General features: G+C 25.4%; 1 protein-coding gene across 1 annotated transcript in view; it reads left to right on the forward strand.

The window, feature by feature from the left end:
- Nucleotides 1–16,613, forward strand: part of LOC106870179 (carbonic anhydrase-related protein 10) — a 1,185,504-nt gene that overhangs the window by 1,051,293 nt on the left and 117,598 nt on the right. The window contains exon 10 of the mRNA XM_089355291.1: nucleotides 11,493–11,532. Coding sequence (XP_089211417.1) covers nucleotides 11,493–11,532 — 40 coding nt within the window. The remainder of the gene's footprint in view (nucleotides 1–11,492; nucleotides 11,533–16,613) is intronic.

The following is a 16,613-nucleotide window of genomic DNA, read 5'->3' on the forward strand; positions in this document are numbered from 1 at the left end:
ACGCGCACACATACATGGACACACACACACACACACACACACACACACACATACATACATACATACATACATACATACATACATACATACATACATACATACACACGCATATCAATGATTTGTATTTCCTAAATAACATAGAAGTACTGTGAGCGGGCGTTGTCGTGCAGCAGAACTCCATGCCATCGATTAGGTCTTTTCTCTTGAATAGCAATGTTGTGTCATTTCATCTGTTGAACATAGAGTTCCGCGCTGACCGTTTGGTTCTGTTCAAGCAATTCGTAAGGGATAATCCCTTCCCAGTCCCTCCATATGCACAACATCGTTTTACGAGGATGAAGATCTTGTTTCATGCATTGTGTCGCTTGTTTACCGGGGCTAAGCCCTTCCTTACGCTGCTTCATATTGATGTACAGGCACCATTTTTCGTCGCCAGTAACGATTCGGTAAAGAAATCGTTATTTGTGTCCATGAGTTGAGCTGTGACGAGCGAGCAAACCAACAGAGATTGTGGCTCGTTGATTTTTTATTGTCACTTAAGGCATGCAGAACCCATGCACCATAATTCTGAACCTTTCCCATCGAGTGAAGATGTTTGTCTATAGCAGTGTGTGAGCATTCCATTTCTCTGCCAGTTCCCTTGTCGTTTGACGAGAATTTTCGTGCAAACGTTGGTTTAATCGCTCTTTATCAAACTCAACTGGACGGTCAGAACGAGGTGCATCTTTGAAATCAAAATTTTCAATTTTGAACTTGGCATACCAATCACGAGCGGTTCTTTCAGCTATGGCACCGTCTCCATACACAGCACAAATGTTGAGAGCAGCTTTTGCAGTTTTAGAAACTTGATTCAAAGCAACAGTAAGGTGTCGAAAATGCTCGTTTTTCTTGATTTGCTATTCCATTTTAATGATCTGAAAATAAACAAAAATTAACTAAAATTAACTAGAAAAAAAAAAGATTCCAAAATAACTCAAAAATAAAATTCTCAAAAAAAAAGATTTTCAAAATTTAAAAACGCAATAAATTCCAAAATTTAAAAAAATCTGAGGGGATATAGATGCTAACCAAATATATATTTAAGTTAAATAATTACTACAAATTTAAATTTAATAATTATTCTAATATTAATTTTAATAGTAATAATGTTGACCAGAATATAATTAATTGTACATGTTTAGATAAAACTAAATGTAATTTTAATAATAAATGTAATTTGAAAGATGTAGTGTATAAATGTATAGTGAAATTATTGAATGAAAATAAACATTATGGTTATAATTTAAATAAGATTTATATAGGTTCGACTTCTAATAAAATTAAATTAAGAGTAGCTCAACTTATGCACTCATTTAAGAATAGAAATTTAATTAATTCTACTGGCCTCAGTAAATATATTTGGGAACTTAAAGCTAAAAATATTAAATATATTTTAAAATGGGAGATAGTTTGTAAAGCTAAATCCTATCATATAGGTAATAACTTTTGTAATTTATGTAATAATGAATTTAAAGAGATATTATTTCATAAGGATAATAATTTACTTAATTCTTTTGATGAACGAAAAATAAAATGTAGACATAAACTACTTTATTTATATAAAAACTTTAGCTAATAATTTTTATTTATTTTGTTTATATGGGTATGTGTATATGCATGTACATGTATATATTGAGGGTGTGTGTTTTAGTCTATATGCATTAGTATGTACGTATATTTTTAGGTGTATGTATATATGTTTACGTATGTATTTATATAGGTTTAAGTATATATATATGTGTTTTTTTTTTTTTTTTTTTTTTTTTTTTTTTTAATATATGTTTGTGTATATTGAGTGTATATTTGTATTTACATGTATGTATAAAGATATATACTTGTGAGTATAGATGTATATTTATATATATATTGTGCGTGTGAGTGAGTGCGTGAGTGTAGTTTTGTTTTAGAATTTTCCTTATTTATATATTTATTTGAGTGAATTTTTATTTGTGTGTATATTTTGTATATTTTTTATATATATAGTTATGAATATTTTTGTGTATATGTATATGTCTATTTATGTATGTAATTATGTAAATGTGTATATATATGTATATATATGGGTATAAGTATATATGTGAGTGTGTGGAATTTGTCTATATAAATTAGTAGGTGTATATATTTATGGGTGTATATATATATATATATTTATGTATGTGTGTATATATATATGTATATATATGTATATATGTATATGTATATATGTATATGTATATGCATGTTTTTTCTGTATATATATGTGTATTTTTATGTGTATGTATATATGTCTGTATATGTGTATCTATATAATATGTATATTTGAGAGCATGTGAGGATGAGTGTGTATTTATATATATTATGCTTTATTTTTATATGTGTGTATGAGTGTATTTGTTTTTATATGTATATTTTGGTAGGTACATGTGTGTATGTGTAGATATATATTTATGTATATATATATATTTATGGTAGTATGTATGTTTTGGTCTATATGTGTTATATGTATTTATATATATGTGTGTATTTATGTATATATGTGTATGTATGTTTTTATTTATGTATATGCTTTTATTAGTGTTTATGTGTATATATGTGTGTATGTTGTGTGTATATACGTATATTATTTTGTATATGTGTATGTATATTTGTATATGCATGTAAGTGTATATATATATGTGTGTATGTATGTATATGTGTGTGTATGTATGTATGTATATATGTATGTATGTATATGTGTATATGTGTATATGTATATATATATGTATATATATATATATATATATATATATATATGTATATGTGTATGTATGTATGTATATATGTATGTATGTATTAGGATGTGTGTTGGGGTATCTATTTAATTATTCTAGTAGCTATATTTTGTTTTTATTGGTAGGTTAATTTTTTTAGTAAGTTTAAGGTTTTATATTACAATGACACGACGATTTTGATAAGACTAAATCAATAGTAGTATTTTAGTTTATTTCATAATATTATTTAATTTACGACTATTAATATTTTTATTTATTTATTATATATTAGAATTTAATATTTATTAATATGTTTTATAAGATAACTATAGTTTTTTGTTCTTTTTATGTTGTTAGTTATATAAATTTTAAATTTTTCATTCATTTATTTAAGTATTATTATTTCATTCATGCTTTCGTATTCTATTCTCTATTTTAACGTTCTTTTTTAACGTAGTATTTTCGCGCGAACTCTTGCTTAAAACGCTATAGCTATTAGATAACGTCTTAGTTTTTCAGTTTGAATTACGGAAAAATTTGGATAAGTACTGTTTTCACTTTGCTAAAGATTTTCTACTATTTGAAAATAATATGTATTCTTGTTTTTATACTATTCATTTGGTTCTTTATAGATTATTTTAATAGATAACTTATTTAACACTATATTATTTAGGAGTTATAGTTTCATTTCAACATAATATTAGAACTTCGATTGGAATAGTGTTGATATATTTTCGATTATTTTTGATTAATATTATTTGATTAATTATTAATCTTTATAGTTTATAATATCGTTAAAGTTTTTTTTAAATCAAAACTTTGTATATATATATAAAGTTTAACCTTTTATTCTTAATAATTTTTTCTTTCCTAATTTTTTCATTCATAATTTTTTCCATTCATAATTTTTTCATTCATATTTTTTATTATTACGTTTGTAGAAATAAATAATCTTGTATTTTTCTATTATTCAATTGATCTTTAATCATAATTAAATAAACGTCTTTAGCTTTAAATAGTATAGCTTTAACTATTACACCGGTTAAATATGTACTAATTTTATCTTCATTATTATTTTAAACTTAAACTTCGTTCAACTTGTATTTAAAACAATGATAATTTAAAACAATGATAATTTAGGTAAGATGTTTTTTGTATATAATATACATGTTATTATTATGGATGAAGGGATGATTATTGAATGGTTATTATTTTGATATTATGATATTTTTTAAATAATTTTTCTATCTTTATATAATAAGTATATCATATTAATTCATTTGGTACTTATTGTTGGTTGAGATATATATCTAATTATTGTTCTACTTACGATCTGACGAGTAGCTATATTTTTGAATAGAACTTATTTTAGATAATTTCAATTGATTTTAATCGATTTAAATTTCTTTTCTATTTGAAAATTGGTTATGAAACACGTGTAATCTTTTTATTATATTTATCTTATGATATTTACTTTACTTTATATTATACTCATTTATTGTGCTTTTAATTATTAATTTTTCTATATGTGATAGTGGATTTTCATCGATGAGTTCTTGAAAATTGGTTATTTTCCCTAAAACTATATATATTTTATATATACTTTATCTATAAGGCTCAATTTAATTTTTTATAAATTGATTTTAATTGAGTTTTTTACCTGTAATTTTGGATTTTGTCCCTAATAATATTATTATTATTTTCTAATTTATAATTAACGTTTGTTGTTTGTATTTAACTTTCAATTTTTCGTTGATTATGGAATTTACAGGTAGGATTGAGCCACTGTTTTGGAATTCATCTTTGAAGGATATCCCCATACCATCTAGAAAGGAATATATTTTGAAACTTATTAATAATATTAAAGAATTTATTACTAGAATGAAATGGAAAGCTTATTTTAATAATATTCATAATATTACTAATGTTCATGATGTAGATAATTTAAATTACATTAATTCTAAATTTAAATCCAGAAAAGAACCACCGTATAATAGGGATTTACAAATTTTAGAGGATAGTATTTGGAAAGTAGTGAAAAATATTAAATTTCATAAATATCCAAATAGACATAATGATTATTTAAGAAATTTAGCCATTAAAATTAAACAATTTAGAAATATGGATGGTATTATTGTACAATCTGATAAAACTAGGAACTTATATAAACTAGATGTAAAACTATATGATCATTTATTAGAGAAAGAAATTAATAAGAAATATAAGATAGTTCCAGAAAATACTTTAAATTTGATTAATAAGGCCTCTAAATTAATAATGTTTAAATACGAACTTGATAGTAAGACAGAACCTTATGTACCGATGCACCCTAGAATTACTTTAAAAGACCATAAAGATAATTTTTATTCTGACCCTAAAGTTAGGCTTATTTGTCCTTGTAAGTCAGATCTAGGTAAATTAAGTAAAATAATTTTAGATAAATATATTAACAAATTAAATGGAATTAATTATCTTAAGTTATGGAATTCCACAGTAGATACTTTAAATTGGTTTAATAGTTTTAATGATAAATATAGGTATAAATTTATTCAAATTGATATTGACAATTATTATTCTTCTATAAATGAAATTGTACTAAATAAGGCCCTAATTTTTGCTATGAAGAAAGTAGGTATGACTAACGATGAAGTAAAAGTAGTTAAAATGGCTAGAAAATCATTGATTAAATATGATAATAAATTGTGGGCTAGAAAAGATACCAGAGATTATTTTGATATACCAATGGGGGCGCCTGATTCAGCACAGGTAACTGATTTAGTAGGTATATATTTATTATCTGAACTTGAACTTGAAAACTTAAAATTGGAGGGTGGTTTATATAGGGATGACCTTTTATTACTTACTAAAAATTGCACTAATAGACAACTAGAATTATATAAGAAGAGAATATATAGTTTTTTTAAAAGAAATGGTTTAAAGATTACTATTTATAATGAGTATTATAACGTTAATTATTTAGATGCTAATTTTAATTTATCTACTGGTAATACCCAACCTTACCATAAGATTAATGAAAATATTAAATACATTCATGCTAAAAGCAATCACCCACCCTCAGTTAAAAAATCCTTAACTTTTACTATAGGTAAGAGAATATCTTTACTATCTTCTAATATAGAGATTTTTGAAAAACATGCACCTTATTATAATAAAGCCCTGCAAGAAGCGGGATATACTAATAATATAAAATTTTTTAATAATCCGAATTATTTTTATAATAGTAGTAATAATAATTATAATAATAATGACCTTTGTAATAAACATAACTTTTATACTCATGATAATGTCTTCTTAGGTAATAATAAGAATAATAAGAACAATTGGTATTATAATAAATTACCTAAACATAAACTTAATTTTAATGGTAACAATTTTAAATATTTTAATTTTTTTAATGATAATAATAAATTTAATAATACGAATAATAAATTCAATAATATCTATAATAAGAACAAACTCTGGTTAATTATTCCATACGGTGTACAAGTTAAAACTAACATTATTAATGAAGTTTTTAAAGTTATTGATTTATTCCTTAAAGATAATAAAAAATATCATTATATTTTTTCTAAAAATAATTTTGGTGTAGGTTATTCCACTACTAATAATGTTGCTAATATTATCTCTTCTTTTAATAAATTTAAGTTAAATAATTACTACAAATTTAAATTTAATAATTATTCTAATATTAATTTTAATAGTAATAATGTTGACCAGAATATAATTAATTGTACATGTTTAGATAAAACTAAATGTAATTTTAATAATAAATGTAATTTGAAAGATGTAGTGTATAAATGTATAGTGAAATTATTGAATGAAAATAAACATTATGGTTATAATTTAAATAAGATTTATATAGGTTCGACTTCTAATAAAATTAAATTAAGAGTAGCTCAACATATGCACTCATTTAAGAATAGAAATTTAATTAATTCTACTGGCCTCAGTAAATATATTTGGGAACTTAAAGCTAAAAATATTAAATATATTTTAAAATGGGAGATAGTTTGTAAAGCTAAATCCTATCATATAGGTAATAACTTTTGTAATTTATGTAATAATGAATTTAAAGAGATATTATTTCATAAGGATAATAATTTACTTAATTCTTTTGATGAACGAAAAATAAAATGTAGACATAAACTACTTTATTTATATAAAAACTTTAGCTAATAATTTTTATTTATTTTGTTTATATGGGTATGTGTATATGCATGTACATGTATATATTGAGGGTGTGTGTTTTAGTCTATATGCATTAGTATGTATGTATATTTTTAGGTGTATGTATATATGTTTACGTATGTATTTATATAGGTTTAAGTATATATATATGTGTTTTTTTTTTGTTTTTTTTTTTTTTTTAATATATGTTTGTGTATATTGAGTGTATATTTGTATTTACATGTATGTATAAAGATATATACTTGTGAGTATAGATGTATATTTATATATATATTGTGCGTGTGAGTGAGTGCGTGAGTGTAGTTTTGTTTTAGAATTTTCCTTATTTATATATTTATTTGAGTGAATTTTTATTTGTGTGTATATTTTGTATATTTTTTATATATATAGTTATGAGTATTTTTGTGTATATGTATATGTCTATTTATGTATGTAATTATGTAAATGTGTATATATATGTATATATATGGGTATAAGTATATATGTGAGTGTGTGGAATTTGTCTATATAAATTAGTAGGTGTATATATTTATGGGTGTATATATATATATATATTTATGTATGTGTGTATATATATATGTATATATATGTATATATGTATATGTATATATGTATATGTATATGCATGTTTTTTCTGTATATATATGTGTATTTTTATGTGTATGTATATATGTCTGTATATGTGTATCTATATAATATGTATATTTGAGAGCATGTGAGGATGAGTGTGTATTTATATATATTATGCTTTATTTTTATATGTGTGTATGAGTGTATTTGTTTTTATATGTATATTTTGGTAGGTACATGTGTGTATGTGTAGATATATATTTATGTATATATATATATTTATGGTAGTATGTATGTTTTGGTCTATATGTGTTATATGTATTTATATATATGTGTGTATTTATGTATATATGTGTATGTATGTTTTTATTTATGTATATGCTTTTATTAGTGTTTATGTGTATATATGTGTGTATGTTGTGTGTATATACGTATATTATTTTGTATATGTGTATGTATATTTGTATATGCATGTAAGTGTATATATATATGTGTGTATGTATGTATATGTGTGTGTATGTATGTATGTATATATGTATGTATGTATATGTGTATATGTGTATATGTATATATATATGTATATATATATATATATATATATATATATATGTATATGTGTATGTATGTATGTATATATGTATGTATGTATTAGGATGTGTGTTGGGGTATCTATTTAATTATTCTAGTAGCTATATTTTGTTTTTATTGGTAGGTTAATTTTTTTAGTAAGTTTAAGGTTTTATATTACAATGACACGACGATTTTGATAAGACTAAATCAATAGTAGTATTTTAGTTTATTTCATAATATTATTTAATTTACGACTATTAATATTTTTATTTATTTATTATATATTAGAATTTAATATTTATTAATATGTTTTATAAGATAACTATAGTTTTTTGTTCTTTTTATGTTGTTAGTTATATAAATTTTAAATTTTTCATTCATTTATTTAAGTATTATTATTTCATTCATGCTTTCGTATTCTATTCTCTATTTTAACGTTCTTTTTTAACGTAGTATTTTCGCGCGAACTCTTGCTTAAAACGCTATAGCTATTAGATAACGTCTTAGTTTTTCAGTTTGAATTACGGAAAAATTTGGATAAGTACTGTTTTCACTTTGCTAAAGATTTTCTACTATTTGAAAATAATATGTATTCTTGTTTTTATACTATTCATTTGGTTCTTTATAGATTATTTTAATAGATAACTTATTTAACACTATATTATTTAGGAGTTGTAGTTTCATTTCAACATAATATTAGAACTTCGATTGGAATAGTGTTGATATATTTTCGATTATTTTTGATTAATATTATTTGATTAATTATTAATCTTTATAGTTTATAATATCGTTAAAGTTTTTTGTAAATGAAAACTTTGTATATATATATAAAGTTTAACCTTTTATTCTTAATAATTTTTTCTTTCCTAATTTTTTCATTCATAATTTTTTCCATTCATAATTTTTTCATTCATATTTTTTATTATTACGTTTGTAGAAATAAATAATCTTGTATTTTTCTATTATTCAATTGATCTTTAATCATAATTAAATAAACGTCTTTAGCTTTAAATAGTATAGCTTTAACTATTACACCGGTTAAATATGTACTAATTTTATCTTCATTATTATTTTAAACTTAAACTTCGTTCAACTTGTATTTAAAACAATGATAATTTAAAACAATGATAATTTAGGTAAGATGTTTTTTGTATATAATATACATGTTATTATTATGGATGAAGGGATGATTATTGAATGGTTATTATTTTGATATTATGATATTTTTTAAATAATTTTTCTATCTTTATATAATAAGTATATCATATTAATTCATTTGGTACTTATTGTTGGTTGAGATATATATCTAATTATTGTTCTACTTACGATCTGACGAGTAGCTATATTTTTGAATAGAACTTATTTTAGATAATTTCAATTGATTTTAATCGATTTAAATTTCTTTTCTATTTGAAAATTGGTTATGAAACACGTGTAATCTTTTTATTATATTTATCTTATGATATTTACTTTACTTTATATTATACTCATTTATTGTGCTTTTAATTATTAATTTTTCTATATGTGATAGTGGATTTTCATCGATGAGTTCTTGAAAATTGGTTATTTTCCCTAAAACTATATATATTTTATATATACTTTATCTATAAGGCTCAATTTAATTTTTTATAAATTGATTTTAATTGAGTTTTTTACCTGTAATTTTGGATTTTGTCCCTAATAATATTATTATATATATATATATATATATATATATATATATATATATATATATATATATATACAGATATAGGGCAGAGAATTGCCAATTAGTTAATAAAATTAATAATTAACAATTTTGCCAAGTACTTCAGTATGAAAAAAAACCTTTATCGGTAAAAACATTTATAATCATAAATATATAGGGGTCAGCATAAGTTGCTTCACCAACATACTGAAAATTCAGAAATAGCAGTCAAAGAACTACTGATTCTAAACTACAATTATTCCTCTAACGGATGGCGATATTTACGGCACACATAGAACAAAAACAGAAGAGAAAATAAAAACAAACCTGCCTTTAGTTAATCATGTACGACGTTTCGTGATTAAGAATATAAAACTACTCTTCTCCACTCTTCAGCATGATGTACAATTAATCTGAAACTTTCCATATACTCATGGGTATTTGACCATGCGACATCAAAATCACATGAGGAAAGGACATTCACAAATTTATCGGCTAGTGAGTTCCTCATTTCACCCCAAGAATTTATTCCATGTGCGCCACAAATAGTCCCGCAGAAAAAGGTTGCAGTTTAACCATCCAATAGAAGACATCAGTATAAATACAGATATAGGGCAGGGAATTGTCAATTAGTTAATAAAATTAATAATTAACAATTTTGCCAAGTAGTTCAGTATGAAAATATATATATATATATATATATATATATATATATATATATATATATATATATATATATATTTATACATATGCATATAAATTTATATATAAATATATATTAATAATATATATATATATATATATATATATATATATATATATATATATATATATACATGTATATATACGTATTTATATATATATATATATATATATATATGTGTGTGTGTGTGTGTGTGTGTGTGTGTGTGTGTGTAGGTGAGTGGGTGTGTGGGTGTGTGTGTATACATATATGTAGAAATATAAATATGTAATGAGTTCGTTATAGACATGTATAATATAAAATCTTATGTAAAACACTACTAACAACTTTCAAAATGGATAAGTGATGTTAGAAGTTGAAGTTAGAATTCTAATTTGAACTTTTAACTTTTCTTTTAACTTTAATTTGTAGTTTTGTTTTACGTAAGATTTTATCTCATACATGGCTCTAACGAACTTTTTACTTGTTATTTCCATATTTTAATTGCTTGCTCTTGCAGGCTATCATTTTGATATCATGAATATTTATTAGAAATATTTCGTTTTAGACTCCCTATGCACGGATATATATTAGTGCGAGTTGAAAAGAAATACGCTTTGCTGTAAGCGTGCATGTCTCAGTTTTCGGTGAATGGAATATATGATACTATATAAACCAGCCGTGAATATGAGTGGGTATTTAGTCGAGCTTACATTACAGAAATCTATTAGTACTATTCCTAATTCCACAAACTTTTTTTAGCAATAATTCCTTGTAATATCCCAAAATATATCATGTATTATATGAATAGCAAACTTATTACTTCATTCTTCTATTTCTTGGAAAATTTCACTCCAAAATCTACGTAAATATCCCTTGATGTCGACCATGAATTATCACACTTATATAATGTGATTATATTTAACATTCATAATTTGTTCTTGAAATTTGTCTAGTACATTTCTCTTATGACGTTTTGATATAATTGTTTCATTTTATTTCACAGACGAACCTATGTACTATGGATAAGAAAACAAAATTCAGAGGTAAATATTGCTTCATTAATTTTCAAATAATCATTTCATCTTTCATTGTATGTTATGGAGATCATGATATGTTCAAACGACTCTGAACAATGAAATACGCTATATTAGACACGAAAATTTTTTTTTTTATTAATGGAGCTGTGATACATAACTCACATTTATACGCCCATTGAATTCAATAGTTTTATAAAGCAAAGGAAAATATTTAAAAAAATATTGATTGAGCAGTGACTGGAAGAACTAGTGATACTTGTGTATACAAATATACTTACATAGGATAATAAATATAGCGGATTCATGGCATAATCAGTGACTTGCCGAGCAAAAATCCCTTATCACTTTTTTCATTCCATCATTTTATACACCGATTACGAATTCTCAATTCTTACACTTATTTCACGTTTTCTGAAACTCAAAATATTGTTATTATTCAAATTTGAAACATTATTTGTCTTTACTTTTATGTTTTCTTTCATCCTGAAAAGACATAAACATTGTTACTGCATCTTTAATACGTTTCAGTATGTTTACTTGTATTGTATATGTTACATTATTTGCATTTAATAAATGTTTGCAGCTGTATATATCATATTTGTTCCCCAATGAACAATTTTAACATATCTTTTGTTTCTGTTGTCATTGAGCCAGACTGGTTTCGACAAGTCACATAAGCCCTATATTTTACTGAAGCAGGAGATGAGAAATTAGTGTTACTGAAGTGAAATGACTTCAAACTGCGAATCAAAAGCCATTTGGCTTTCTTGCTGGAGATATACACTTTGCTTTATTGCAATAGCCAGAATATATTAATGTTAAAACCTATTTATATTGAATATATTTAAGACAATTTTCCATCGTTTATAACGTTTCCTTATCAATTACCAATGCTAGTGTATCGACAGTCTAGGGTTTCCCATAGATATCATTATTTCAATAAAAATTGCCAGATTACAAGTTACTCTGTAGCGTAAAGTATGCTTTCTTTTATACGAAAATTCATTGCTTAGATAGTAGTTTCCGCTTATGTGACAAAATATATTGCTTGGTATGGGATGTTTTCCTTATCTACCATCGCATACTATATCACTCACTGATGTTATCTGTTTGTAGTAGAAGAAAAAGATCGTCTAGAAATGTGGCTGGTTGTGAGCACACATGATGGATAAGACATGTCTTTCTCTGAGCAAGCCATTATAAAACAAAAATTCACTCAAACACCAAACGCACAACCCACAATCTATTAAAGAAAGGTTAAAAATATGTGATATTCACAATGATTCGTAGGTTCTTAACTATGTAAATGTGTCTCAAAACCATCATACGAAATATATATCTATATCCTTGAACGTCGTTCCAAATGTTTTGCAATGTGTATGGCAACTAATGAGATCCTTCATCCTTCACTCGGTTTAACATTATCTCTTGGTCCCGAGAGATATCTAGTGATGTTCACTCAGTAACAAATATGTGAGGTCTGTTAACAAATACTGAGTTCTGATTTAGTGAGAACTATCAGAGTACTTGTATCTATTCTTGGATATTAATACAGAAAAATTCGTGGCGCTACCATCCCTCCCTAATTAGTTGAGACAAATTTATATATCACAATCAAGTAATGATTTATTTAAGTATTGAATGAGTCCTAAGTACTTCTGAAAGGGAACTATCTTCATCCATAATTTAAATTGTACTTGTTCTTTGGTACAAATATTTCAGAAACTTATTTTGGATAACAATTTACTCTGCAAATGCACAGCTCATAGACTTAAGCTTCATTATTTAAAGCTGGAAAGTAAGAAAGCCATATCTTGTATGCGTGTTCACGTAATTCTATAACCTATTTAATTTCACGTGATCAAGTACAACGTAGTATGAACTCTAGAGTGTGTTTTGCGTGCGGAAATTAAAAGTAAATATGTTTACCCAGAATGATTTAATTATCGACGCATAAAGAGACTCTTGAATAAGTGATTCATACATTATTAATTTTATCGGTTTAAATCACTTTTAAAGTTTAAATAAAATCAAATATTACAGTAATACGGGAAATGTTAGTTAACAGAAAAGCAATATGACCGAACACTAAGGTATTCACTGTAAAAAAAGTCCATTACTTCTATAGTAAAATCAAAACTATATATTTTAGTTGAAAATCATGCAAGATACATTAACCTAATTACAGTTACTCGTTGCTCAAATCATTGGCTGCAATATTAATCTTTTTTGTGCTTATTGTATAAATGCACTGGATTGCTATTCACATTGAATGTTTCGATTTCCTTTTGTCCTCAATGTGAATTACTTGTGATTAATGCAGCATTATCTATTAGCCAAAAGAAATAGATCATGAATAAAATTCGGTGATCTAAATTTTAGAAAATGGTCCGTTCTTTATACATTATGTCATACATTATGTTATATCATATTTTATTATATTTGGTGAACTTCCAACCAACAATAAGATACTTCTGTGGATAAATATCGTTGATGAAATGTGTGCAATAAAATTGAAAAGATATACTCAAATTGAATAGGTACATATTCTTCAGTATAAACCTTTTCTTCTGTAAAACAAATTCAGCAAACATTAACTTACAAGGAAATTTTTGTTTTAATATTAGTCTAATATTTTATAAGCATTAAAACTAATGTCCATTTTATAACTACAATAATAAAAGTTGCCACAAATTACTGTATTATGTGTAGTTCAGCTGAGTAATGAAATATATACAGAACATATCAGGAATGTTAATGGAAATATGTAGATTAATAGATTTTCGAAAATGAATGGTTGGATTAAAACAAACAAAAACTATATCTAATGTAGTTTCTTGTCACAAGATGGAAATTATTGAAAGAAATAATTCCTTTGAAAGAAATGAAAGACATATTCGTGGGAGCAAACGAAACAAAATCATGAGTTAGGCTCCAGAACAGAATTTACAATAATATAACATGAAATAAGCAAAATATATTTCAACACATTTCTAAGAAATTCAATGAAGTAACATTTCCTTCAATTGCAAGTAATATTATATTGTTGGGATTCCTTGCAAGAACTTGTTATTTATATTAAATATTGTCACACTTCATTTAAATGTGTAGGATCAGAATTCTTTCATGGTAATCACGTGTATTTATTATCACGTCTCAGCGCTAATTGTACTATTATAAATTTCATTCCAATTTTGATAGTGAATTTTCTAATATATTCAGTAGTTATTAATGGTGTAGGGAGTTATGTCAAAGATAATTATAAAAATTCATAATTAGCATGAAAAGTAATGTATTTCATTATAAGGTGAACTAGAACAATGCATATTTTAGCATTGCACACTGAAAATAAGAATAACATACGATTTGATGTGTTCAAACACACACACACACACACACACACACACACACACACACACACACACACACACACACACAACATTACTAATCCAAAAATTTAATAGTGCAAAAGAAATAAATGATGGAGAAATCGTACACAGATTATATGAAGATTCATTGAAATTTTTTATATATCTGTGTGTGTATACATGCATACATACGTACTTACATAAAGAATTAGTTTCAGGTTTATTATTTTCAAAAGTCTACGTTATAAGGATGAGCTGTGGTTCAAAATATATTGTTTCTAGCTGTTATTTTAAGTGTTTTATAGAATGTGTGGATGAGAATACTGTTAGTTGACGTACCGATTAATTGTTTGAGGAGGCTATATTATAGCTGCGCAGAAATATCAAAATTAAGCTTGAGTCCACTAAATGTCATACGACATTCAGAACACTCGTTATGAAACGTGTATATTGAATCTGAATTTATCCTTTTAACTGCGTCCAGTAGCTCTGTGAGCAACTTTCACCCCCACTTAATCAAGGCGTGGTGAATTTTTGTGTCATATATATAATACAAACGATATGTGAGCATATGCATATATACATATATATGTACATACCTACATCTACATGTATATATAGATGCATATCAGGGTACAGGACGTCAACAAATGTGGACAAAAAAGGAACGGGAACATAAACAAACTTTTTTTACGAATAGAATGAACACAGAAAGACATACAAGCCACATATAGAATGTTTCCTTCATCAGCAGACTCTATTCTGAACTAGGCGTTTCGAAGACGATATATATATATATATATATATATATATATATATATATATATATATATATATATATATATATATATATAGTAGTAGTAGTAGTAGTAGTAGTAGTAGTAACAGAAAAGGAGGAATTTCGATTATCCTCACTTGGTGAGTTGTAATATGTATAAGAAATTAAATATCCACGCTCACTTATAGACGAGGGGATTAAAAGTGCCAAAAAATTAGACATAAAATCACTAAGAACAACAAAACATAACACCACAACTCATCTCAAAACACTACTATTCATATCAACACACAACCCCAGAAACAGGAAGCTTTCAACACTATTGTGAAAAATCTCCCTTTACTAACTAGAGATCCAAAAACGAACGACGTCCTGAAAACACACAAACTTATCAAATGCAGAAAGCAACACATATCGCTAAAGAGACTACTAACAAATTCGAAGCTTTACAAAGCAACCATGAAACCAACGGTTAAAACATGTCGATGCCCAAACTGTGGAACCTGCCCCAACTTACTTGAAGGCTCGGATTTCCTTTTCAAACAATGACAGAGGTTTACAATTAAAACTAGTTTCACTTGTGCCTCTGAGAACCTAATTTATGTAATAACCTTCTCGGGTTGTGGACACAACTATACTGGACAGACGCGTTTGACCTAGAGACGGAGAACTACTATACATAAAGAGCAAACCATTTTCCCGCAATACAGGCAAACTCCTCTCAGTGAATATATAGAAAAATGTGCAGATAACATCAAACCAACTTTTACAGTCTTCCCCTTCTACCAGTGCAAAGACACAATTTGTCCACAAGAACGTTTAAATAAAGAAACTTTTTTTCATTGAAAAATACAGAACACGTCTTAATGCACGCATCACCAACTTTTATCTTTCTACATAATTCAATTCACGATTACATCACTGTAGATAAACCCCCTCAG

Source organism: Octopus bimaculoides, chromosome 7 (assembly GCF_046866305.1).
Source record: "Octopus bimaculoides isolate indiv1 chromosome 7, ASM4686630v1, whole genome shotgun sequence".
NCBI lineage: Eukaryota > Metazoa > Mollusca > Cephalopoda > Octopoda > Octopodidae > Octopus > Octopus bimaculoides.